Source organism: Meriones unguiculatus, chromosome 9 (assembly GCF_030254825.1).
Source record: "Meriones unguiculatus strain TT.TT164.6M chromosome 9, Bangor_MerUng_6.1, whole genome shotgun sequence".
In the NCBI taxonomy this organism is placed as follows: domain Eukaryota; kingdom Metazoa; phylum Chordata; class Mammalia; order Rodentia; family Muridae; genus Meriones; species Meriones unguiculatus.
In genome coordinates, this window is record NC_083357.1 from 117703625 (window position 1) to 117729806 (window position 26182).

Consider the following 26182-nt stretch of genomic DNA (forward strand, 5'->3'; position numbering starts at 1 on the left):
GAGGGTGCCCTAGAGCTGCACACTGGTCATTTGTTCCATGCGGGTGTGGGATCCAAACTCTGGCCCATGTGATTGAGAAGCAAGAGTTCCTACCAGCTGAACCGTCCCTCAGCCCTTGGCTATTGTTACCTGTGGCAGGCTAGTGAGGGCACATGGAATCCTCATTTGTATTTTAACCCTTAATCTCTAGAAATCCTGTGATCACAATTATTCTTTTCAGCCTTCCGATACTAGCATTTTCATTTCTTTTAAAGGGCATTTTTGGAAACATTGCGCACTAATCTCTCTTTTTAAACTTGTGTGCGTGTGTTGCATGCAAGTGTGTATAGACACACACAGGCCCATGTGTGCACGTGAGGAGACCATGGGTTGTCAGGGGTCTTCTGTCCCTGTCCAGCTTATTTTCCCGAGGCAGGATCTCTCACTGAATCTGTAGCTCATCATGCTTGGCTCAGCTGGCCAGCTTGGGGACCTGCCTGTCTGTGTGCCCAGCTCTGAAGTAACATGTACACACTGCCATGCCAGGCTTTCTACGGGGCCCAGGGATCAGAGGTCAGGTCTTACTGTATGCACAGTAAGCCCTCTTACCCTATCCCCCGATAGCTCTTAACTTGATTTCTTTAAAAACGTCATCAGCTGTCAGGTCCCCTCATCCCCCTCTTATCCCCCTCTTACCCCCTCTTACCCTATCCCCCGATAGCTCTTAACTTGATTTCTTTAAAAACGTCATCAGCTGTCAGGCCTAGTGGCCTTGCCATAATCCTATCTCCTTGGGTGGCTTGCAAGTTCAAAGCCTAATTGGGCTGCAGAGTGAGTTTAAGGACATTTTGTCTCAAAATAAAAAGGAAAAAGAGGTTGGGGTTCTATGTCAGCAGAAAAACATCTGTCTGGTGTGTGCAAAATCTCCTAGGTTTGCTCCCCACACTCAGGCCGAAGCTGCTGGAAGCCCTGGACCAACAGTATCTCAGGCAACCCAAGTCCAGGAGCTACCTACGTGAAATTTAAACCACATTTTGCAATGAGAGGGTACACCACGGCATCCATGATGGGGACCATGATGACAATCAAGATGGCGTTCACAGTCTGCAGAGGAAGGGGAGATGGCCGTTAGGGCTTTCTCAAGGAGCCCTGGGTCTCAGAAAGTGGCCTGAATGTTTTCTCCTACCTGCATCTGGTCTGGCTGGATTTCAATTGCTCCCTAAAAAAGAGGAGGCAGAAATCTCACTTAAAAATACCATGAAAAGCTAAAAGGAAGGGGACCAAGGGACTAAAGCAAACAAGTGCTACCCAGAAAAGAACTGCCAGGACAGGCAAACTTACAATTTTCCCAGACATGGTTGTTGCTTGCAGCGTCCACCTGGAGCCCTGGGAAATGGACATGTTATGGTGTCATGGGGATGTGTCTTTCTAGAATGTGCTAATCCACCAGTGAACCTTCTAAACCAGGACTGGAATGTTATGGGATTTGAAGCTGCCATAAACATCTCATTGCACTCTCGGCAACACTAGGAAGACAGACACCGGCAGTGCACCAACAAATTAAGCCTTTCCTGGGAAGCATGGAGGACCTCTGGGTTGGGGCTGCCCTCAGGGGACTGTGCGAATGCATGTGTGCTGACGTCAGTGTCTAGAACCATCTTTTGAAAGCCAGGGAGGGGTTAAACACTCCTCCGGAAGGACAGTAGTGGCCTTAGTGGCCAGCCTGGTTGCAGCAAATCTGTTTCTTATAGGAAGCGATGATTTCTATGGAAGACTAAATGCCTAATGGATCCAAATCCATCAGCTCCACATGGAAAGGGCAGAGCCGCCCTGTCTGAGGTCTTAGTGCATTCCGGCCACTGAGGACTTTGTATGTGACGTCTCATTTGGGCCTCACAGCAGGGGTGGCAATCAGGGCAACGGTTCCGAGTTCTCAGCCTACACCACCGGGTACCAGAGGTGCCCACGGGTTGGGTGCGAGTCCGACCCCAGTTGGGCTCTTATCCGACAGTCACGGCCGTCTCCGTGCCCTGACTAGGCTGCTCTACATGTCACACGGCAGACGAGGTGTGCTCCGTGGTTTCCCGGGGATCGCCTAGCGTCCCCACTAACCCGATCTCAACAGTGAACACCTGTTGACGGTGTCTGGAGGGAACCTTCTGTTGTGCCCGCTGAGTTGGTGGCCTGGCTTCTGTGACGTGAGTGTCTAACTCCAGTGTGTTTGGTCCCTACAGACAGCATCGTATTTGTGCGCTCGTGACTCGGGTTGCAGCCACAACAATGAAGGAGAACGTGAGGGACACGTTTGGAGGCTGCCATGGAGTGGGGGCTGCTGGAGGAGGCGATGGTGTGTGTATGTGGTCAAGCCCATTGTCCAAGTGTGGGAAGGTTTCAGAAAGAAAGAACGAAGCCGGAAGTCTGGTCCGGCCAGGCCAGCTTCGGGCAGGAGGACGTGGGCACAGCCACTCACAAGCCTGTGGCTCTTTCGCTTTAAGCATTCCATTTGAAGGGGGAGACTCAAATCAAACCCCTGTTAATTAGAAATTCCACAGAGCTCCTCACAGGCCATACCTCCTACACGCTGGCTAGAACAAACCGCGTGTGCCCTCAGCTCTGACTGACAGGCTCCCAGATGCTCGGAGGAAATCTCCCCAGAAACAAAGCTCACTGTCTGCACTGATTCACAGCAGACATGTGGTGGAGCCTCTCAGGATATTTTAACCAAATACTCAGTAGGATGCAACAGCTAAATCAGCAAAATCAGAACAGAGACTTCAAGGGAACGCTTTCAGGAGCGGGACACCAGGGCAGCTTGGTGAGTGGCAGCTCTTAGGACTGATCAGAACAAGAGACCTTACCTGCTGATCGAACAGCGCCCAGAACATGGGGAGGGGAATGTACAGGAAGAGCACCTTCGTGAGCATCTTAATCTGTGCGATGAGCCGCTCCTGCAGAGGACAGAGCGGCCGGGCGGAGTCAGCAGCCGTTGCTGCTTACGGCCAGGTGGGCCTGTTTGCATCTAGGGACAAGCTGCAAAGTGAGCATTCAGTCTGGAGAACACGAGCATGGGTGCGATAGGAAACCAGACAGTGCAGGCAGGCGTGCCCCAGGGGAACAGCCGATTAGGAGGCCGGCCCGGAGCTCGCTAAAGTGCGTGTCAGGGTTGTCACAACCCCTGCTCTTCTCTGCTCAAACCCAAGCCATGTGGTCACGGCCTGCAGCTAACGGAGGACACCCAAGGGAAGGGCAGGAGAGGCCACTGTGCTCCCCACAAAGGGCAACCACTGTTCTGAAGTCTGTTCAAGACGGGTGTGCAGTGTCGGATTCCACGTGCTGTGAGGTGTGAGGACACGGTGAGGAGGTGTGAGGACATGGCGAGGAGGTGTGAGGACATGGCGAGGAGGTGTGAGGACACGGATGTGAGGGCACGGTGAGGAGGTGTGAGGACATGGCGAGGAGGTGTGAGGACACGGTGAGGGGGTGTGGAGGTGTGAGGACACGGTGAGGGGGTGTGGAGGTGTGAGGACACGGTGAGGGGGTGTGGAGGTGTGAGGACACGGTGAGGGGGTGTGAGGACATGGCGAGGAGGTGTGAGGACACGGCGAGGAGGTGTGAGGACATGGCGAGGAGGTGTGAGGACACGGCGAGGAGGTGTGAGGACACGGTGAGGGGGTGTGGAGGTGTGAGGACACGGCGAGGAGGTGTGAGGACATGGTGAGGGGGTGAGGAGGTGTGAGGACACGGTGAGGGGCTGCATGTAGTGACCGCTCTGCACTGTGCCCTTCTCCTGCCCACTTCCTGGAGTGGCCAGGGCCGCTGCGGCAGGAAGGATGACTTACGTCGTACTTCTCTCTGGCCCAGTCTAGCCAGTGCTCCCGCTTGGGAAATGTCTTACTGCGATGCCGAAACCTGTTTTTGATGGCAAACTGAAGGAAGGAAGAGTAATTACATTTTAAAAGAGAACCACTACCCCAGAAAACCACATTTTGATGATTTCCTTTTCATGGACAAACACGGGAGAAAAGGCGCATTTTTAACAGTGGGGTCTGTTAGTGCAGAGTGTCACTCAGATGCCTGAGTCAGGTCCCATTGTCAGTACCCTCCAGCCCGTCTAGAAAAGCATGCGCCATTAAATTTGTTCTCTACCAGCCAATTAACAAGCAAAAACAAAATATGTAAAAATCCATCCCCCAAGACAGGGTTTCTCTGTGTAGCCCTGGTGTGTTGCAGCTTGCTCTGTAGACAGGCTGGCCTCGAGCTCAGAGCTGCGGCCTCGGCCTCCTTTATGACCCTGCTGCTGGGAGTAGAGGTCTGTGCCACGGCCCGGCACTATTTGATAAGCTTTATAAGACAAGCATCCAAGTACCCCAGAACGCGATCTTAAGGGAAAAATCAAAACTTATTTGCATTTTTCTTCTTTTTAAAATTGAATTTTGATTTACAGATGGTAGAAGGTACAGGAAAGTTCTGAAGTGATTCAGCGAGAAGGGGGGAGGGAGGGGGAGGGGAGAAAGGAGGGGGGAGGTTACTTACGCCAATGCACTTGGCCACTTTGCCCATGACGTTGCCCTGGGGCTGGAACTTCATGTACAGTCTACTGCCCAGGAGAAACACAACTGCACAGGGCAGAAGCGGTGTCATCGGTGCATCCGCCATGCTTCCTGTGCTCGGAGACGCGCTCGTTTATCGGCGTGGTCTCCTTGACAGGAAGCAGGCGATTGCTCCCCTCCTCCCAGGGGACGACCTGCTTATTCCAGTGCCCACAGCGCCTCTGGGGAGGCGCCTAGGCCTGGACACAGCTATTGAAACTCAAGTCCTAGCAATTTAAAGGGAGACCAAGAGCACAGTGCTTTTGCGTGCCATAGGATCACATTATTCTTCAAAGACAAGAAATACAGAGCTAATATTTTTGGCTATATTAGCAAGAGAAATTTTCTTCCTGGTCTTTCGTTTTTGCGTTTTGAGACAGGGTTTCGCTGTGTAGCCCTGTCTGTCCTGGACTCGCCCTGTAGACCAGGCTGGCCTCAAACTCACAGAGATCTGCCTGCTCCGCCTCCCTGAGTGCTGGGATCACAGGTGTGCACCAACTGTGCTCTTCCTGTTCTTAATATTCAGAAGAAAGGGATTAATCAACTGAAAGGTTTACCCAATCAGAAGAGGCAGAGCCCCCCCCCCAGCCAGTGCAGAGGCGGGCTGTGACTAAGGGCCTCTGCAGACGCTTTGATAAAATGAGAGCGCCCTTCCCAAGAGGGTACTATTCTGTGGAGCTTCTTTCCAGCGGGCACGTCGTGAAAGCGGCCTGCAGACATTTTCTTCGGGAGACCAGGTTTCCATCACCCAAACCCACAATTTGACGATGTAAGCATCGGTGGCTCAGTACTGTTGAGAAGGCCAAGGTGTTGACAGCGCCTGCTCTCAGGGGTCTTGCCAAGTTCTCATCTGTGCTGTAATGTCCTTCGTGGATGACTGACTTGTGTTCATGCCCAGTGTACAAATGCAGGCGGTGACGGTGCCCAGCAGGCTGAGTCAGCATTTCCCTTTGCCAGCTACTGTTTTAACCTTTAAGCTTTTTGACACACCAAAGCCTAATTCAAACACAGAAATTTCTAGAAGAGCTGTATATGCCTACGGTCTTAATTCTTCTTTCGTAAGAAGACGTAGAATCTTTTTCTTAAGAATGACTTGCTTAGACTAAATGAAAATTTGCCTGAAGGGCCACTTTCTACCCAGAACTGAGAGGAGAAGCATCACAAGCCCTTAAGAGGGTGTGACTGTCTTTGAAGAATTATGGGATAGCACTTGCATAATAGTAAAAACAAAGCAAAATTGTTTCAGTATGAGGAGAAGAGGGGAAAGACGGTCCTATTTGCTATGGTAAGATCTAAAAACAAAACCTGGAGAAGGTATGAAGAAGCTGTGGAGAGCTGAGGAGCCATTGGCAGGGTCTTTCTCATACTAACTTTCAGCTCAGAACATCCCAGGCTGCCTCTTTGTATTTCTTTAAAAAAATGCTCAAAATTAATACACATGTACAGAATCTAGATTCTTTCATCTGTCTATCTTCTATTTTCTATCTGCCATCTATCATCTGTCTATTATCTAACATCTATCATTTATCTATTAATCATCATTTATTATCTATTTTATATCTATCTAACATCTATCAATCTATGTAACATCTATCATTTATCTATTTATCATTTATCATCTATCAATCATTTATCTCTATTTATCTATCACCTATCTGTCTATCTATCTATCTATCTATCTATCTATCTATCTATCTATCTATTTATCTATCTTCTCCTGAAAACAGAGGGGGCTATTCCTGTGGAGGAAGGGGAGCAGCTTAAGGATGAGGAAGGGCTGGGGTAGGTAGTGGGGAAGAGAACATGAAAAAGATACAATGATAACTATGTATAAAAATGTCATAATGGAACTTGTCATTCTGCAAGTAATCTAAGAAGAAATGCAACTAGTGATATAAAGGCACATGTGCAAATAATTATAACTATTATGCACACATGCTCCTTCTAGCAGGAAAGGGGGTTTTGTAGAAACCCTTGGGATGATGGGTGATGGGCGCGTAGACTGCAGCAGGAGAGTCAATGGCCAGTGAACCAGACTGGCATTTCTTCACTCAGGCTACAGCTGACGCGTGCCAAGGAGAATGGAAGCATTCAATCCTGGACTGAGCGCCCTAGCTGTCACCTGTGCTCTGCTCAGACAGGCTCAGACGTCCGTGTCCCTGATGCCTCTCCTTGAAAGCCCTCTGAGGGTTCCATTTCTCTCACGAAATGTGGCCACCCCACTTTCTCCTCGCCAAGCACCCAGTGGCAGGCTGTAACAGTACTTTCTGTTACAACTTGGTACACGGGCTTTAACAGCTTAGCTATGATAATTCGTACAGAGCCTGTGTCAGCTCAGCTGATTTCTACTCACTTAGGGCAACAGCCATGAGAGCCGCCGGGACCCCGAAGGCCAGCGGGTAACAAGCTTGCTGGCTGTGGATTCCACATTGCTGAACTGAGGAGAAACAACAATAAAATGCATCATGTTTTTGCTGAGGCACACATTGTTCTCATTCCTAAACATCCCTCACTGACTGCACCATGGTGTTTTCACTAATGTTCCGTACCTAGCTGCTTGCCTCGCTGATGTCATTGCCAGCTGAGAAGGCTCTCTTCACAGCCTTTCCTGTGGGTTTTCTTTTTAAGATTTCTTTATTTATTTGTGCTCTCTCTGCGTGTCTATGTGTGCCTGTGAGTGTTCACGTGCGTGTGCATGTATGCACGTGTGTCTCTGTGTGTGTGCGTGTGTGTATATGTGTGCATGCACGTGTGTGTGATGGAATGCATTTAGAGGTCAAAGGACAACTGTCAGGACTCAGTTCTCTTTCCAGTATGTGGGTCCAGGAATCAAACTCAGATTGTCAGGATTTGCTAATCCTTTACTGAGTGCCTTTACCTGCTTTGTTATCACGCTGGCCCCTATTCTGTGAATTTTCTAACTAAAATGACTAGATAAAATGACGAGGTAACGTGGCCTGGACGCTAACTCAGGCACGTGGGAGTCAGTGAGCTAACGCAAATGCGCTGCCATTCCCTGTTGCTGGTGGCCCTTCAGCACGGCGGCTGTGTGTCATGAGCTAGGGAAGGGCAGACGGTGGCTGTTTTGGCTTCGGCTCCTTCATTCTGCCTTCACAGGGGAAGCAGTCAGATCCAAACTGTGGATCACCCAGATCTGACCCGCTCTGTGCTGCCCTCTACCTGAGGGCATGCTAGCCTCCGGGACCACCAGACTGATAAGGAGAGGGAGAGGAATTGGGGCGTGGCAAAGGGAGCAGAGGCTCCCAGAAACACTCTCTGGAAGGTTGGAAGGCAGGGATTTTGTCTTTCACTAGGTATTTCACAACCCTGTACAGAGGCAAGTTCACTAGGTGGAAAGCGATGGCTGGGTGCACTTTCCCGTTCAGGGCTGCACACGATTCAGGGCGCGACACTGGACACTCTGTCCACCAGATCCCTGCTGGAGGGGTTAGTTCCCCGAGGATGAAGTGAGAGATGTCTTGTCACACATTCAGCTTATTCTCTGTTCCCAACCCACTGAAACACCAGGAGGAATCGAGGAGTAAAGGGCAAAGGTCAACCACCACCTCCTATGTCTTCCCAAATACTGTGTGGGTGACGTCCCTCCCCACGTAAAATCTACTATAACCGGTGGTGTGAGAAGTGTCCAGCAGCACTCAGAATAAGGGAGTCAGGAGAGGGAGAGGGGTAAAACAAACACAAAACCGACGAGGACTACGTCTCTGTATTTTGTTTTGTTTTGCCGCAGGAACTCAGCCAGTAGCTCTGGCTGGCCCTGAACTCACTGAGTAGCGCAGGCTGTTTTCTAATTCACAGGAATCCACCTGCTTCTGTCCCCAGCATTACAACTGATGGGCACCACCATGTCTGGGAGACAGCCTTTCTATCTGACTTTCTCACAGTTCAAAAGAGAAAGCCCCGTCCTTTCCTGATGGTCTTACCTCTAAGCATGGGTGTGATGATGGTAGAGAGCAGGCTTCCTGCATTGATGGCCAAATAAAAGATGGAAAAGAACCGGTTTCTCTGTTTCTCCTGTCATGGAAGGAACAAAGTTGGGTTATGACAATTGGCTGGGAACTGTGGGGGACTAAGGCTCTGAGCACTTCTGTCTGAGTCTGGGTACTATCCGACAATGGAGTATCCTGGAAAAGAATGGACAAAGACGGGACTCCCCGCCCAGGGGTTGGACCGCGAGAGGGCCCCAGTCACTGACGGGTGGCGTCTTACCTGTCCCTCTTCAAACTGATCTCCCCCGAAGGCAGACACACAGGGCTTGATCCCTCCTGTGCCAAGGGCTATCAGGGCCAGGCCAATCATGGACAGGGCTCTGGGGAGAGGAGTGGGTTAAGGCCAGCTGTCAGGTCCTCAGGAGTTCCCCTGCAGTCTCCTTACAAGGGCTGGGGGCAGCAGCAAACACAGGGAGACCCAGCCCCAGGAGACGGTCAGGCACAGAACATGGGCTGAGACGTGGATGACAACTGGACATCATGGAATTCGACTCACTATTTTTGTGCAATCATTTGTCATCTATGAAACTGAAAATAGCTTGAAATCGAAACAACTTTTTGGCAGCCTTATCATTTCTAATAAAGGAATGAGTGCGAGTGCGTGGACTATTAAACAAGGTGGGTGTTGCTCGGCCGCAGAGTAAACGCCCAGTGTGCACAGGCCCTGGCTTTAGTTCTCAGCACATATGCAGACATACGTGAACATACAAGTTCCAATTGAAAAACATAAGCCTTGTGCCAATCAAAGCGGACTCATAATAGTCGGTTAATGACACTGAAGACGTGATTTGATTGCAAAGCAGAATATGATCTATATTTGTTTACAAAGTGGAAAAGTCTGAAAAGAAACAGAACAAATGCTGTATTGTTGAGACCAGGCTATGGGACTGGGGCCTCTTAATTTTATCTTAATTGTATTTTTGTTATTTTCCAGGTTATCTGTAAGCATTTTACCTCCCAACTTGAAAAACAACCTTGGCTCAGCAGGAAGAATTAAGACAAAGTACAATGACACATACATAAAAATAGCATCATGAAACCATTACACTGGATGCAAACAAAAAATCATTTAAGAGGGGAAAAACACATCATAGCATTTATGATTCTAGAGTTTTACTACAAGTTAGGCACCATACATCTGAAGTTTTGTAAGAATTTATCCTCTATCTTCTTGGCTGCTAATGTTGCTTAAACTATTTAAAAATGGAGTAGCTAAGGTCTCTCTTTGATCTCGGCTGTATTAGCTGGCCAGGAGCCCCAGGATCTGCCTGTCTCTGCTTCCCCAGGGTTGGGATTACAGGTGCAGGCTGTCATGTGCTCTCTTTTGGGTCTCAGGGATCTGAACTTAGGTTCTCAAGCTTGCATGGCAAGTACTTTCCTACCGAGCCATCTCTTCAGGCCAGTGTCCCCTTTAAGCTTTGGAGAAGACAGCTTATCCAATCATTTTGCTATTTTAAAGGAGAGCCTGGCCTTGGCCTGGTCTGCACACTGTGCTCAGAGCTGGCCCCTCAGTGATCCTGCTGCTGGACCCAGGCACCAGGCAGGGAAGCCTCTCCTCTGGGTACAAATGTGTTCAGCAGGAGAGTCAGAGACATGGGTGATATAGCTGCTAGTTTCCATTTCAGCCATATTTACAGCCCATGAGATGACTTCCTCCTACATTAAGAAGCTGAAGTATAAATAGGAAAAGAAATCAGTTTTTAAACTTTTAAGGAGATTCTGGAGTTTCCAAAGACTTTTTGACTTTGTGATCTTGGGGTAAATAAGGAAAGAAAAGTTGTGGCTGAACAGTGATCTGTTTGTGCCAAGTTGACAAAGGGTCAGTTGTGCTGGGCAGTTTTATCTCAACTTGACACAGCGAGAATCACTGGAGAGCAGGGAGCCACAGCTGAGAAAGTGTGTCCAGAAGATCCGGCTGTAGGCAAGCCTGGAGGGCATCTTCTTAATTAGTGATTGGCAGGGGAGGGTCCAGCCTGGTTCTAGAGGAAGCAGCTGAGCAAACCATGGAGAGCAAGCCAGTAGGCAGCGCCCTCCTTGGCCTCTGCTTCAGCTCCTGCCTCCAGGTTCCTGCTCTGCTTGAGTTCCTTCAGGGATGGGCCATGCTGTGGAAGCATAAGCTGAAATAAGCCCTTTTCTCCCCAGGTTGCTTTGGTCATGGTGTTTCATTGCAGCAATAGGGAGCCTGACTAAGAAACAGACGCACATACGTAGTCCCTGCACATGGGAGGCTTAGCTGGGAGAACTGGAAACTTGAGGCTATGCAGCAAGTTCCAGACCAGCCTGGGCACACAGTAGATGCTGCGTTAAAAAGCAGGACGCAAACCAGCAAGCTTTGCCCATAGTCCACCACGCCGGTGTGCAGAGGAGGAGAATAACCACAGAGAGGATAGACCTGACTGGCAAGAGCTCAGAGCGATGGCCAGAACAATGTGTTAAATCGAACTACTCAAAAATGAGCTGTTGTGCTTACAGGGAGGAGGAAAAGGTCTTGGCATACTGAGGAAAGCCGGTGGTGCTGAGGGCTACTACGGTCTATGGGAGAACACAGGATGAGCACAAACACCTCACACACACCGGATGGCTCGTCTCACCCAAGTCAAAGTGAGCAGACATTAGGATGGAGACAGCCAGCTTCTCCACATTACCGAGCGGAGAGGGAAACCTCGATCTCGGGGGACATTTAAGGAACAGATGACTCATCAGAGCATCAAATAAGCAGTGTGCGGCGGGCGCCTGACTCACACGTGCGCAGGAATGCTGTCAGGAGTGCCGTCGTGGTTGTGGTCCGTGAGGTCGTTAATTGAGCTCACGGAGATCACTGCTTGCCCAATGGTGTAGACGATGGATAAATAAACAATCGTCCTGTGTAGAGAGCGAGAGAGGGCGCGAGTCAACCGCCCGGGCGGCTGTCCGCTTCCATTGTCCCTCCCGAGGGACTTCAGAGCCGTCACAGATCCACCCACTCCAAAACTAGGTAAAAGCTGGAACTCTAAGGAAGGAATAACATAAGCATGGATTGGGATTTTGTTTAGAGCCCAGAAGGAGTGGGGGAGCCCCACCTCCAACCCCCTCCACCCCAACCTCTGCCCCCGCAGAAATTAGTGTGTATCTCAACTTGACACAGCTAGAATCACTGGAGAGTAGCAGGGACAGAAAGGCTTAAAAATCTTAGCTGCCTTGAGCGGCCGCAGGGTTACAGCAAACACGACACTGGGAGGGAGGGAGTGGTGGGCGAGGGAGTCAGGGTGAATTTGGTGAAAACACGGTATGTACATCTATGATATTCTCAGACAATTAAAGGTTCTCGTCTGGAACCTGGTAGCCGTGGCTGGCGAGGAGCAGGCCCTCAGTTTCCTGACATCCGTAAAGAGAGCCGAGTCTTCCTGCCACCTGGGCTGGCGCTTTGGTCTAGAAGAACACTTTCCTTCTCTATAAAGTCCCCGAAACTTCCCCTGATAATGTCCTGGGAGATGCCCTCTGGCTGGGTGCGTGGCCTCAGCAAAGTCCCATCCACCCCACCAAGTGTGTGAGCTGCGGCAGGGAGGCCCCAGCGGCAGGCAGAGGCTTGTTCTCCGAGTCCCGCCAGCGATGGGCAGGGTCCTTGCCACCATTTCTAGATGCTACAGTTTGGCTGGAGCAGGGACGGACAAATGAAACAAAACAAAACACAGCAATAACCGTGCCAGACCTCAGCCTTCGTGAATTAATATCGCTGAGGGCCAGGAATAGGGCATGATGTAGAAGCATGGCCACGATGTCCAGCTCCTGCTCCTTGGCTCCGAGCCCTGCCCCCACCCACCACTCCAATCACGAAGCTCTCAGCCTGCATCTCTGCCCCCCCCCCCCCCCCCCCGGCCACTCACTTGAACTTCCCCAGCCACGAGTCTGCGATCAGGGCTCCGAGGATCGGAGTCAGGTAGCACAGGGCAACGAATGTGTGGTAGATGGCGGTGGACAGGTTGTCATCCCAGCTGAGGAAGTTTCGGAAGTACAGCACCAGGATGGCTTCCGGGGCGGAGAGAGCAGTTAGGGGTGCTGAGACCGCTCTCGGGGGGGGGGGGGAGGCTGAGACCGCTGGGGGGGGAGGCTGAGATCGCTGGGAGGGGCTGAGACCGCTGGGGGGGGCTGAGACCGCTGGGGGGGGCTGAGACCGCTGGGGGGGCTGAGACCGCTGGGGGGGCTAAGACCACTCTGCTCTCGGGAGGGGGGGAGGCTGAGACCGCTGGGGGGGGGAGGCTGAGACCGCTGGGGGGGGGAGACTGAGACCGCTGGGAGGTTGAGACCGCTGGGGGGGGCTGAGACCGCTGGGGGGGCCTAAGACCACTCTGCTCTCGGGAGGGGGGGAGGCTGGAACTTACCTCGCATCCCATAGTAGGAGAACCTCTCACAGAACTCATTGACCACGATGAAGAAGATGCTCAGCGGATAGCCAAAGCAAGCCTGACGAAGAGAGGAAGAACCCAGGCATGCTCCTGCCCCGCCCACACTCGCACCAACACCGGAGGCTGGACGACGATCCCCCGCATGCCGAGTAAGTTCTTGGCTCTGCTCACGCCCAGAATCTTGACTTTTGTGATTTTTGTAGCCTTTATAAAAGGCTATAAGTCATTCCCACAGAGAGACAGCAACGAGATAAATCAGCTAGCATGAGCAGGAACTCAACATCCTTTAGCGGAGGATAACAGAAGTCAGGTCGGCCTATGCCCTCAGCAAGGGGCAAGGGAGCAAAGATGTGGCCACAGAGGAACACAACTTGTATAACTTACAGGATGAGGACACAGGAGGACAAACGCTTTACTCACCCATGACTTGGACATCCCTGAAAGAGAGACAGAACACCAGCGTTAAAGCCACGTCAGCACTGGAGGCCGAGCTGGACCCAGCGCCCCTGTGACTCTGAGCTGTCAGCTTCAGCGTCCTGTGGGGGCCAGACAGGACTCATACCTCTTCTGCAGTGGGGACAATCTCCTCAGGCAATGCGGGTGAGCACTCAGAAGTGAGACCCAGTGCCGAGAAAATCATGCGCAAACCATTTCCTCCTCAAACACTTCAAAGGCTGCTTCCGCACAAAACAAAGATTCCGGTGTGCTCTTTGCCAGGTTATCGGGATTCTGTGAGGGTTTCACCTCTGAGCTCAAAGGTGCTCTGAGGTGTCTAATCACGTTGTCCTGTCCCTAGCCACAGCTTCCTTCCTGCCCTGTCCAGGCACACTCAGAGACACCAGTTGTGTGTTCATGGACTAGATGTTCATTCCCTCAGTTTCTACCATGGGTGATGGTGGCCTATCACGGGGTGCCTGGCCCCCTCTAACGTGCCCCTTCCCAGGCCAGCTTTAGCATCGGCATTTCCTTCCCACAAGGTGCTGTAAGGGGGGTCATCCATACTCCAGCCCTCCTGTAGACTGAGTCTCTCAGATGAGAGAAGCAGGCTACCCACCTCCCCAGCCCTGTCTCTTCCACATTCGTACCATGAGCAGAACCACTGTTAGGACAATTTGGAAGATGACCCTAGCGTTGTGGATTCCACCACCTAAATTTGATGCGCCCTTCAGCCCCACAACATCACACCTCTGCTCTTCTGTCTCCCTTCTTTGAATTTGGGGGCCTCCTGCACCCTGTCTCTGGGCTTCACTGACCTGCCCTGCTCCCTAAACCCACGTATTGCTCCATACTTGTCACCGCTGTCAGCACTGTGCCCTTTCCAGGGGATCCACCCTCTTCCTGCTTCCCAGCCCCATTGGTCTGGTCTGGGAGCTCTTAGCTGCTCCTGAGGCACTCCCCCGCCTCTGTGAGGGGTCAGCACTTGGGCTCAGCAGTGGCAGGGTTCAGCTCTCCTGTGCCTGACAAGGGGCTTGTGGGAACCGACTGCTGGGTCTGCCGTCCCTGCTGACTCGGTAGCCCCGGCAGACACATGACTGCGTTTTCTGACCAGTCCTGGTGGCTGCGTGCTTTGAAAACCGCTGCGCTGGAGAATTAAGTAATCCTCAAACCCCAGCCTCTGGAAACCCACCCGCAGCAGGAGAAGTCTGGAGGGAGCCCTTGACACCATGCTGGCCTCTGTGTCTTGTACCTGGCCCCTAGTGGAGCTCCAAGGTGCTGCAGTCTGGCCGGGACCCGTGTAAACTGTGGTATCTGGTGGCCTGACAGATGTGGGGATCCCCACTTCTCTGGCCCAGAGAACCCGATAGATCAGCTACCCGGAGCAGAAGCCAGGAGCCCAGTGGGCGCTGGTGTCCACCGCTGCTCCCGGCCTCCTGCTGTGGTCCCCGTTCTGTCTGTCTGTGTGACCCTCAGATCCAGCCCACAATAAGCAAAATCCCAGTTCTTGACCTAAAACACGTGGCTCTCCCAAACCAGAGCCCACCCGCCTCCCTGGCAGGCATGTCCCCTCCCCCCCCCCCCCCCCCCCGTTCCTGTCAGCTGAGCCGGGTCCTTTCCGCTCACCCAGCTCAGCCGTGGCCCCGGGGTATCAGGCCAGACACTCCTGCATTTTTGCACACTTGAGAGTGTGTTTGATGTTATTTCAGTCCTTGTTCTGAGCAGGGGAACAATGCCACTCTTCTCCCCAGGACGCTGCGGCTCAGCAATTCCTGCTGTTGAAGCTGGAGCCAGGGCTTCCACACCACAACCAGCCTGGGCTTTCCCCACAGTTAGTAGTTCTTTGATGGAAGGGGTTGCTTCAGAGTTCATCGCATAAAGCAAGAGCCACGGGGTCAGGCCGGGGCCTGACTCAGTTCTGCCAGCTGCCACCTGGGCACACCTAGATAAGCAGCTGGCGAAATGAAGATAGGCGCCGTCTGCCTCGGGAGGCTGCTTGAAGAGCCCATGAGGGCTCAGCCAGGCAGCTCAGGGGGAGAGCATGCTTGGTGCCGAGGCTGAAGACTCGGGCCACTCTCAGGATCACACAGAGTTAGGAGAAGCTCTCCCCTGACTGAATCAGACACGCGCATGATGTGAGTGCACACACAGAGTGTGAAAACAGGAGTGTATGTGAAGGCTTCCCTCCCCCGCTCCATGGGCTAGTGAACTGGGACCCTGCCTAGTCTAGCATCCTTAGCCTTGAATACCCCTCCCCCAGGCGCTGCTAAAGGTCACTGAATGGGTCTCCAAAGACCCGGCTGTCTCAGTGTTCAAGCACAACATTTAGATCCTGCCCTACTCTGTGTGTGTGTGTGTGTGTTAACTCCTCCCTTGCTTGGGAGCACACCTCTGGAATAGGCAGAGTGCCAGGTCACCCCTCTCTGCTTCCTGACTGCGGCCTCCCTGAACGATGGACACACCCTCCTGCCTCAGGTTGCTCTTGTCAGGTGTTTTGTCAGGCAGTGAGACAGGCGACTACCCCCATCGTTCTCCCCCACTTCTCCTCAGCCTTCTCCTGCTCCTTAAAGGGCCTCCAGGACCTGCCGCTGCAGGTCTGGCCTGGGAGGAGCCCTGGGCAGGTCAGAGGGAGGTCGGAAGCTTTCTGCAGCCATCCTTGTGGGGTCGCCCTGTTCACTGTAGCTCCCATCGCTTCTCTGAGGCCAGCTCTGCCCGCCACGCTCTCCTTTCCAGCTCTGCTGCCTTCCTCTCCCTCATTCTTGATGTTCAAGGGTCCCCCAGGGACATCTGCTCCACAGCTTCCCTTCCTCCACCCTGGCCTAGTCCTGGCACAGAACCTTGGCTACCACCTTATTCCTGATGGATCTGGAACTACACAACAACTAGCTACAGGACTGTACTTCGATCGTTCATTAGCACACAAGGAGAAGGACAGGGCGGCCAACCAGGCTGAGGTACTTATTCTTCCGTGCCCTGATCCACTGCAGAGCGGCTTGCATTCCTGAAGATGCAGCACAATGCTCTCTGCTCAAACTTCAGAGAACGTGCTCTCCCCACGGCCTCCTGAGGGCAAGCTGAGGAGTGAGGCTCACAGGAAGGCCCAGGATGGTCTCCTGAGCGAGGGCTGCAAGCCTGGGGTCCATAGAGCCAGCTGAGTCTCAGCGGTGCCTTCCCCAGGCCCCCAGGGGCTTTGCCCCATAGAGGAGGGCCCTTTCTCCTCAGGGCAGTGACTAGGTATTTCTGCTAAATACTATCTAGCGCCAGTTTACATCAAATGTATACATGGTTATGGAGACATTTATAGGGACAAGGCCTAGAATTTCATCACGAGAAAGGAAGCGTCCAACCTCACTCTAGCAAAAGCCTGAGATGCAGGACCCAGACATCCCACGGGAAGCATTTCGCGTTTTGAAAGGTGTCCATCCCGAGAACTGCCCTTATTCTTCTGGGGCAGAGGCTCAGCGCCTTCTGTAGAATCCCGAGCTCTCAGCTGGCCGAATACCAAGGCCAGCATTTCTTATCTGAATGCACCTGTGTCAACAAGACTGCTGTCCTAGAAAAGGCCAAGTGCAGAAGCTGGGCCGCAGAGACTTGATCTAAACTCAGATTTCCACTGCGACAAGACTCGGCTCACGCTGGCCCATCGTGGGTTGGCATCCTGGCTGCCACCCTCACGCAGCATGCTGGAGTGACCTCATGCTTCCAGAAAAGCTCCTAGGTCCCCCGGAGACGTCAGAATAACCAGGGCCACATCCAGACCTCAGAGCCCCCTATCTAGCGAGCTCAGTGGTGCCAGTGCGCCTAATCACTGACTAAACATTGGCGCTTGCTGTTCTTATATCTAATGATTTGACTTTCTGCTGCTAAAATGTTTAGGCAAAATTTAACAACTGCAAGTGTATTTTACACGTCTCTCATTCCTAACTTTGGAATGCGCTGAAGGGACAAAGAAAGCCAGGACAAATGAGACTCCAGTGAGACCCGTGATGAGAAGTTCTCCTTTAATGTGGCCCGTTCCTGAGATTCAGGCAGAGCATATTTTGACGCATGGAGGGCTGGAATCTCTAAGCAATGCTTTTTTACCTAAAATCAACACAGTGAGAGCTGCTTAGAGAGGATGTGATCTGAGAAACACTTCATCTGAAGGCAAAGATGATTATGGTATTTCCAGCCTTGTTCAGACATCATGAGGTGCATCTTCACAAAGCTGGGGCTGAACCCTCCCCAGACCACAGTGCACTGTAACCTGACGGCATACACCACCCACAATTAGAACACAGTCACGCGGCACACAGCGGAGACCTCAGCGGCTCGCAAGCCCTGCGCACGTCAGAAGAAGGGTTTGGGATACTAGAAGGAACACAGGATTTTGCTGAGGTCTGAGAAAGAAACTCCTCCTTCCAGGTGTAGAGAAATCTATTTCCTACCACTTCTGAAGATGCTTGCACCCTATACTCTGGGTAAGTTGGTGGGTATATTTCATGAAGAAAGGGGGCTTTGCTAATGTTGTTACAGGTCTTTTCTTTCTTTTTTCTGTTTATTTTTTTTTTCGAGTCAGGGTTTCTCTGTGTAGCCTTGGCTGTCCTGGACTCCCTTTGTAGACCAGGCTGGCCTGGAACTCATAGAGATCCCCTGCCTCCTCCTCCCGAGTGCTGGGATCACAGGTGTGCGCCACCACGCCTGGCGCCATTACAGATCTATGGACTTTATTCCGATGGATGAGCATAAACCCCACACAAAGAGGAGTCAGCCTGGGGATGGCAGCGAGGGTTCTCCTGTCTAGACCATTCTTTGCAAAAGCAAGGAAAGCCAGGCACCAGGGTCCTAGCACCTGGCAGGCAGATATCTGTGAGTTCAAGGCCAGCCTGGTCTGCAGAGTGAGCTCTAGGACAACTGGGGGCCTGGACTTCTCTACATCTGAACGTCCGGGATGCACATTCGTGCCCATAAGGGCTGAAGGCTGTTTGCTGTGTACCATTTTAAACTTGACTTTGCAGCATTCTCCTACCCCTTAAAAGGGTTTCTAAAGGATCAGGGAGATGGCTCTGTCAGTAAATGTGGACTGAAACATCTGCTGTGGAAACATGAGGACCCGAGTGCAGAGCCTCAGTATTCATAGAAAACACCAGGCATGGAAAAGAGCCCCCAAATCCAGCACTGGGGGGCAGGGACAGGGACCTCAGAAGCTCACCGGCCAGCCAGCCTAGATGAGCTGGTAAGACAGAGAAACTGTCTGAAAAATAAGATGGGGAGAGATTGAGGAAGACACTTGACATTGTCAGGCATGGCAGCCTGTAATCCCAGCACTTGGGAGATAAAGGCAGGTGGATCTCAGTGAGTTTGGGGCCAGCCTGGTCTACACAGTGAGTTCCAGGATAGGCAGGGCTACACAGTAAGACCTTGTCTCAAACAAACAAACCTAAAAACTAAAACCAGAAAAGCACTTGACATCAGCCTCTGACCTCTACACACCTGTGTTCCTGTGTTTGCACAGTCATGTCTTATAACCAGACATGGTTCTCTGAGCTTAAGTCCTGTTGTGACTTGGACACTTGGTGGGCCACAGGATCCAGCTATCTCTTGACAAGCTCAGAGATCATTCAGTCCCAAATATTCCATGATGGGAAAAGGTCAGCAAGCCAGAGAGTCCCTCATAGTTACGATGTAGCGAATCGGAAGACCGGGGATGTTGTAGCCTTAAATTCTGCCCAGATATGCACAGGGACGGTGTGCTCAGGTGCATCAGGTAAACATGGCGGTTTGAGTGAGGATGACCTGATAGGTTTGAATGCTTGGGCCCAGGTAGTGGCTTTGTTGGAGGAGGAACGTCACTAGGGGTCTGAGACTTTAAAAGCCCAAACCGTTCCTAGTTAGTGTTCCTGCTCTCTCTCTGTCTCTGTCTTTCCTTCTCTCCCTCTCTATCTCTCCCCCTCCCTCTCTCCCTCCTTCTTTCTTCATGCTTGTGAATCAAGATAGAAGCTCTCGTGCACCACGCCAGACCCGTGCCTGCTGCTGCCATTTTCCCTTCTGCCTCTGAAGCTGAGAGTCCCAGTTAAGCAGTTTCTTTTAGAAGTTGCCTTAGTCACGGAGTTTGTTGCAGAGATAGAACAGTAAGTGATATAACCCTTGCTCCCCAAGTTGGTTTCTGTATCTACACGTGGGCATTTTTATTGCAGAAGAACACGCTTAGGTCAGGACTTGGACTAAGGCTTGTTTTCAATGCATGTAGCTGAGAGTGGGGAGATGATGACTGTGTTCCTTGGCTAAAGAAGAGACTCTTCCTCAGCAGAGGCCTCTGGAGGGAGACAGAGAGGAGACACGATGGGAAGTTGCTGTGGCCTCCTGGGCACCCCCTTCTATGCCCGCTCAAGCAGCAGACGCCAACAGGGGGCCGAGCCTGCCTCCTGGAGCAGGCGTGTGTGCTGAGCAGGCTGTGTTGGTACACAGTGTGCTCTTGTGTATCTCCACGGGCCGGAACAGTCTAAACCACCTCTGTGCTGCTAAATTCAGAGGAATCAGCCTTCGGTCTTTTGAGGAGTTTGTTTTAAAGGCGGCTGAGACTACCACTTTCCTATACAAAGGTTTTCTTTTTTTTAAGATGATAAATTAGAAAATAAAAACCTGCTTTATCATTGCAAAATTAGTCTGAAAGACTCGAGACAGAGTGAAAATTTTCCTTATTGAATTTAGATTGCACACACCTCATTGCTAATATGAAAAGATAAAAAAAATCTAGAAGTAAATGTTGGTAAGATGTGTACATTTTCAATTTTGTTAGATATGATTTAATAATGCTGCACGTGTTTTAGCTAACTTCTCCCCTCCCCCCAAGTCTTATGACCTGGGGGTGAACAAGCAGGGAAGAACCAGCCACGCTGAAGACGTGAAGTGTACGTGAGAGTAGGCACGAAGGCTGCCTGCAGACTTTGCCACGCCGCCAGCCAGCCCTACACAGCACCAAGAGTGCGGCTCTAGTGTTGGACAGCGAGACAGGCTGCCCGCAATAGCTGTGCCAGCTCAGGAGGTTCTGATCTCACCTGATACATTTCTGAGTTTTGAGAGAGGTTCTCACCCTGGCTCGCCTCACCTCAGCCCTGGCTGTCCTGGAACTCACCATGTAGATCAGGCTGGTCTTGAACTCAGAGCTCTGCCTGCCTTTACCTCTGAGTGCCGGGTGCAGGTGCGCACCACCACATCCAGCACAACCTCACCGGAGGTCACCTGCATCACAGGGGTAGTCTTTCTCATGCCCTTTTTGTTTCCGTATGGGTTGCTTAGGATTGGCTGGCACGGTGGCAAAAAGCTCATCTCTGTTGCTGAGGGGGTCACCCGAGGTGTCAGCTGGGCTGCTGCTGACCCCAAAGGACGCTGCGAATTACAGCTCAAGTCCATGTGTTTGTGCTGTAACACACTTTCTTCGGATTGTGTGGGTGGTTAGATGGTGCTTTCCAGAATCTCCCAATAGCCTGGGTCCTCACACCTTGGACCAGAGCCCCTGGAGCCCTCAGACAGAGCCTGTGTCCTCACACCTGGACTTTGACCCCCGCAGCTCCCGTCCTGTAAGGGACACACTCCTGTTGTTTTAGAGCACGGCGCTGCTTTCGTCACAGGAGCCACAGGAAAGGCGCGGCGTGGGATGGGTCCTCATATCTAAAAATACTCCATCCTTTCTCATCCCGAAACTGATCCTTGAACCAAAAGCTCCTGGTGAGTGGAATGCTCTTGGCCACATTTACACACATCTGCTGGACCGAAGCCCAAAGCCTGCCCTGCAGTGAGAGCTCCTGCCCTCTGGTGGGCGAGCCACAGGCAGGCTGTGGGGAGAGCTCCCCCTCCTGCAGTCCCTCTTCCCTCTCAGTACTGTGCTTTCTTTTCTTCTTCTGTTTTAAAAAAGATTGATTTCATTTTCATGTGTGTGTAAACCGTGCGAGCGCAGGTGTCCATAGATACTAGAAGATGGTGAAATTACAGACGGTTGTAAAACACCCTGTGTGGGTGCTGGGGACAAAACCTGGCTTCTCTGGAAGAGCAGCAGGTGCTCCTTACTGCTGGGGCGCCTCTGCAGTCAGCAACAGCATTTCTGACTAGTGAGATATGCTGCTCTGTCACAGCAGCTGTGCCTGTAAACCAAGTAACATAGTTACAAAACAGATTCACTGGTTCCTCATGTTGCAACCTCAGCATTGCATGATTCTCTGAGTCAGTCATTGTCACTGGCTCCTGATAACACTGCTCTGTTCTTCTCTGTCACCAGGGAAGAATGTGCAGATGGCCCTCAAGACTCGCCCTTGTTTTTATTTCCTTATCAGCTCACCTGAGACACCTACCCACTTTCCCTCCTGCAAGACGCAGAATCCACTTGTCCTTGGGCCCTGGAGACAGCAGGGCTGAGAAGTCCCAGCTTCAACTCAAGGTTCCATGGCATGTGGCCATTCCGTCCAAGGGCTCTCCCTGGAGAGCAGAACGGCAGCCTGCCCTTCTGCTGGTACAGTTCCCCGGAAGCTGCAGTAGCCAAGTGCACCAGCCTGTTTTCAGCTCTGCATGAGATTTCGAGGGCAATTTCGAGGGTAGAAGGAAAGTTAGACAAAAGAAAATCTGAGAAAATGAGAAGAGATTTTCTTGCACCAGGAGGCTTGGGGGACAGCAAAGCCAAGGTTTAGCAAGACAACATGACTCTTCACCTTCCCTGCCTGCTCAGTGTGGTCTCATTTCTCTCAGCAGCAACCAAGAGGAGGGAAATGATTCTAAGAATCTTGGTTCCTGCCCTGAGGACATGCTTTTTCTTCCAGAAGGGATTGTTCTGTGGCCTTCCATGGGATGTGAACATCTGTATAAACCAGGGTCTTTAGGTCCACTCTGCTAGCCCAGACAACTGTCACTTCATCTGGATTCACCCTGCTGCTACAGCCATTTTCAAACTGCCAAAAATCTACCCATCACAGTGGACTCATATGTACTGAGGGGCAGGCTGAACTATGATCGCCAGTCACCACAGTCTAATGTCTAAACCCAATAGCAGCATTTAGACATGGGTGAGTGTCAAGGAGAAGAGAGTGCTGTCAGTGACAAATGTCTGGAGTATTCTCTGAGTATGGTCCTGGGCCGTCATTCTCTGAGTATGGTCCTGGGACCAGCATCAAGGGCATCCTGAGAACGTGTGTACATGTCCACCCTTGGCTCACACCCCAGTCCCCTGGAGCCAGCCCTAGGGTGGTGCTCATCCAGGCGAGCTCCCGTGTGCTAGCCTCAGAGGCCAATGGATGGAGCCCAGTTGGGAGAGCACTTGCTCAGCATGGATTAAGTCTTGCATTTGCTCTTGCACATAAAATGGGTGGTGTGCATCTGTGACCCTACCTTCGAGAAGTGGAAGCAGGAGGCTCCACATAGCAGGGGGTGGAGACAGACTCAGAGACCCACAGCCAAACATGAGGCAGAGCTTGTGGAAGTCTTGTGGGGGTCTTGTGGAAGAATGGGGGAAGGATAGAGGGACCTGGGGAGGGCAAGAACTCCACAAGAAGACCAGCAGAGTCAACCATGGTCACAGAGACTGAAGCACCAACCACAGAGCAAGCACGGGCTGGACCAAGGTCCTCTACACACACACAGCTGATGGGAGCTTGGTCTTCATGTGGGTCTTCTAGCAAGTGGAGCAGGGGCTGTCTCTGCCACGAACATTGTAGCCTGCTTTTGGATCACGTTCCCCTACCTGGGCTGCCTTGTCAGGCCTCAATGGAAGAGGATGAGCTTAGTCCTGATGTGACTTGATATGGTGGAGTGGATTGAGGGAGGAGAAGGGAAGGTGGGACCAGGAGGAGAGGAAGGAGGGGGCTGTAATAGGGATGAAAAGTGAATAAATAAATAAATAAATAAATGAATAAATAAATAAGTTCTAGATCATTTTCAGACACAAAGCATTTGAACTGAAACCCTGTCTCAAAAAAAGGAGGAGGGGATAAAATTAGAAATTGTCAGCGAGAGCTCAGTCACAGCGGTTAGGTCTCCGTTCTGTGCTGCAGCCTTGCAGCGGCTACTCATGCCTGCTTAGAGCAGGGTACCAGCTTCCCTGTCACCTCCGCCCAGCATGTTGGTTGAGCCAAATGCTTCAGGGTGGGAGAGAATGAGGAAGGACTTTCAATGGCCAGGTAGGAGTGCTGCAAGCCAGCTCGTCCTTTTACGAGGAGAGGCTGGGTTGAAAAAGTCCTAAGATGCACAAACAAGGCTGAGCCCTGAGGAAGGCGTGTAGTGGAGCGGACTTCTCAGACAATCAGGAAGCTTCCTTCAGGGACAGGAACGTGCATCTAGGGTGAGTGAACAGGAGACTGGGTGTGTTTTATACCTCCATTACACCCAGCACAGCCCTTTGCTAAGATGTGGGAGGGAGTGATGACTGGAAGTCTCCTCGTCCCAAAGGGGCCTCGGCTGCCCTCTTGTCCTGAGGCTTCTCCCCAGCCGGAAGTTTGTGTTGTTCAGAGAGCCCTCTCCCCACCGACAAGGCAGCCCAGGTAGGGGAATGCGTGCAGACAGCCAGCCTCTCACACGCCCCCTTCAGCCAGCAGACAGGGGCTGCTTCCAGCTCAGGAGCTAAGACTCAGGTGTTGTTTTTAAATGATTAAAAAGTGAAGGTTGTTTTGTGAGTACAGGCAAACATATCTAAATGTCAGGTGTGTTGGCTCCAGCACTGAGAGGTTGAAGCAGGAGGATTGCTATGTGTGTGGGCAATAGTTGGGCTTCATAGTTGAGGTCCAGGCCATCCTGAGCCACAGAATATGAGTGTCTCAAAAACCACAACGGTGGAAGAGATGTGCGCGCACACATGTACTCGATGAACAATAGAATCCAACAAGAACATGAAAGGGGGTGTTTTAAAAAGCTAAAATGAAAAGGACACCACACAGAACGGCCGGCCAACCCTGGAGCTGGTTTCACTGGGACGGCTCCACCCACATGTTTACAGTGTGTCTGGGGCTGTTTCCACAGGACAGAGGCAGGTGTCACCACTACTGGCCTCTGGAAGAGACTGCGTATGTCTGCTTAGAAACAAGTTCGAGGCTGAAGATGTCCAGCTGCTGAGGCAGGCTCAGCACAACCCAGGCGGCGGCGCAGCCTCTCTCAGTCCTAGCCAGCCACATGGCCAGTTTACAGGGGCGGTGAGCGCGCTGTGAGGCGCGCAGGAGGAAGCCAGCAGCTCAGGGCAGCCTCTAAGAACTGCTTCCTGCCCTTCTGTTTCTCTAGCCTTCCTACTCCCAAGGTCTACCACGCGGCACCTGAAACAATTTTGACACAATCTGTCAACGATTATTTTCAAGAGGGCAAGGCACTGTAACCTTTTTGTACTTTGACCCAATTTTCAATTATTTTTTCCATCTCTGCTCTTGATATTGAAAAGCTGAGAACCACAAATCAAACCCTGGTCTGAATACAGATCCCTGGTTGAACTGCCACGCGGTGCCCAGCCCTGCCGCAAACTCCAGCCGAGGACCAGTTGGTTAATAGCACGCACTCTGCTTCCAAGTTCTTTCCAGGCCTCTGAGAACTCTTCCCAGCGGCGCTGTCCACCTCGCCCCTAAGGCAGCGGGCGCCCGGGGTCACAGCCCAAGACAAGCCCCTCCAAGCCGCTCCCGGCAAGGCGGACCCCGACCGCCTCTCACAAGCTGGGGAGCACTCTGGTGCCCTCCGTCTCAAATGACATGAAAGGGGCGCCCCACTCCCTCGCTGCAACTCCCCTGTGGTCCAGGATGCAGGAAGACCGCGATGGAGCCGCTGCCGCGGGCAGCCTGAGGGGCAGAGGCTGGCCGGAGCGGGGCTGGGGAGAGCCGGCTTCCTGCTCCGCTTCAGGGGACCCACGGCCTGGCCTGTGGCCCTAAGTCACCCAGAGCCGCCTCCTGTGAAGCCGCCCCGACTCCGGCTGCGGGGTTTGGTGCCTTTGAAATCTGGGGACCGTGGCAGAGCCTGGAGGGGCCACAGAGGCGACTTGCCTCACCTTGGGGCCAGGGTTCCCAGCAGAATTCCAGGGCCACCCTCTCAGCTGGAGGTGAGCGCCGAGCAAAGGTCCCCAGGGCGCCCCGAGGCCCCCAGCACCGCCCATTCCTGCCATCGCGCGGGGCTCAGCCCAACTCCAAAGCCTCGGCCACTTGGCACAAGCAGACCCGAGCTCTGAGGAGAAGGCAGGGCTGCTGCGCCCACTGCCCCAACCGGCGTCTGGCCACCGAGGACCTGTGCCAGGTTTCCAGGGTCCCGTGTGCCCCCGGCGCCAGCGCAGCCAGTCCCCTGCCCCACGACAGCAGCGACCCTGACCCCGACCCTGTCCCCGCTGCCCGGCACGGGCACGTACCCATTGCGGCGGCTGCAGGGCTCCCGACGGCGACTGGCCAGCAGGAGCTCAGCCTCTCCGACTTTGTTCCCGGCCCTGCCCAGCGGGCTACCTGTGGTAGGAGAGCGAGGCGGGGCCGCGGGCTCCACCCTCGGCGGAGCGGCCTTAAGCCCCTGCTGCCGGACACCGTGCCTGCTCCCAGGGGCAGGACGCCGAGCGCTCCCTTTGCGAGGGTTACAATGCGTGCCAGGCACCGTCCTGGGACTTCTGCGTCAAGCAGAGCAGGACTGGGGTTGCAGGCAGTCTGAAGTGCTGGTCCTGGGACCCCACTTGGCACACGGCAGCTCAGAGGACGGATCTACCTGGGTGGGAAGGCAAAAGTGGCTGGAACACTCGGTGAGCGTCTGTGTCCTTGAACTTGCTGTACAGCCAGACGGACCTGGAGTCCTGGTCCTCCTACATCCGTCCTCCCCAAAAAGT

At 52.6% G+C, this 26182-nt stretch overlaps 1 protein-coding gene across 1 annotated transcript in view; it reads right to left on the reverse strand.

Moving 5' to 3' along the window:
- The window catches only part of Slc15a1 (solute carrier family 15 member 1), a 37506-nt gene extending 11701 nt beyond the window's left edge, over positions 1-25805 (reverse strand). The window contains exons 1-14 of the mRNA XM_021644863.2: positions 25724-25805; positions 13378-13394; positions 12934-13015; positions 12439-12580; positions 11318-11437; positions 8796-8895; positions 8510-8600; positions 6922-7005; positions 4513-4595; positions 3819-3905; positions 2838-2927; positions 1321-1365; positions 1166-1198; positions 995-1083 (exon numbers count right to left, since the gene is read on the reverse strand). Coding sequence (XP_021500538.1) covers positions 995-1083; positions 1166-1198; positions 1321-1365; positions 2838-2927; positions 3819-3905; positions 4513-4595; positions 6922-7005; positions 8510-8600; positions 8796-8895; positions 11318-11437; positions 12439-12580; positions 12934-13015; positions 13378-13394; positions 25724-25727 — 1067 coding nt within the window. The 5' untranslated portion in view covers positions 25728-25805. The remainder of the gene's footprint in view (positions 1-994; positions 1084-1165; positions 1199-1320; positions 1366-2837; positions 2928-3818; positions 3906-4512; positions 4596-6921; positions 7006-8509; positions 8601-8795; positions 8896-11317; positions 11438-12438; positions 12581-12933; positions 13016-13377; positions 13395-25723) is intronic.
- Between the last annotated feature and the right edge of the window lie 377 nt (positions 25806-26182).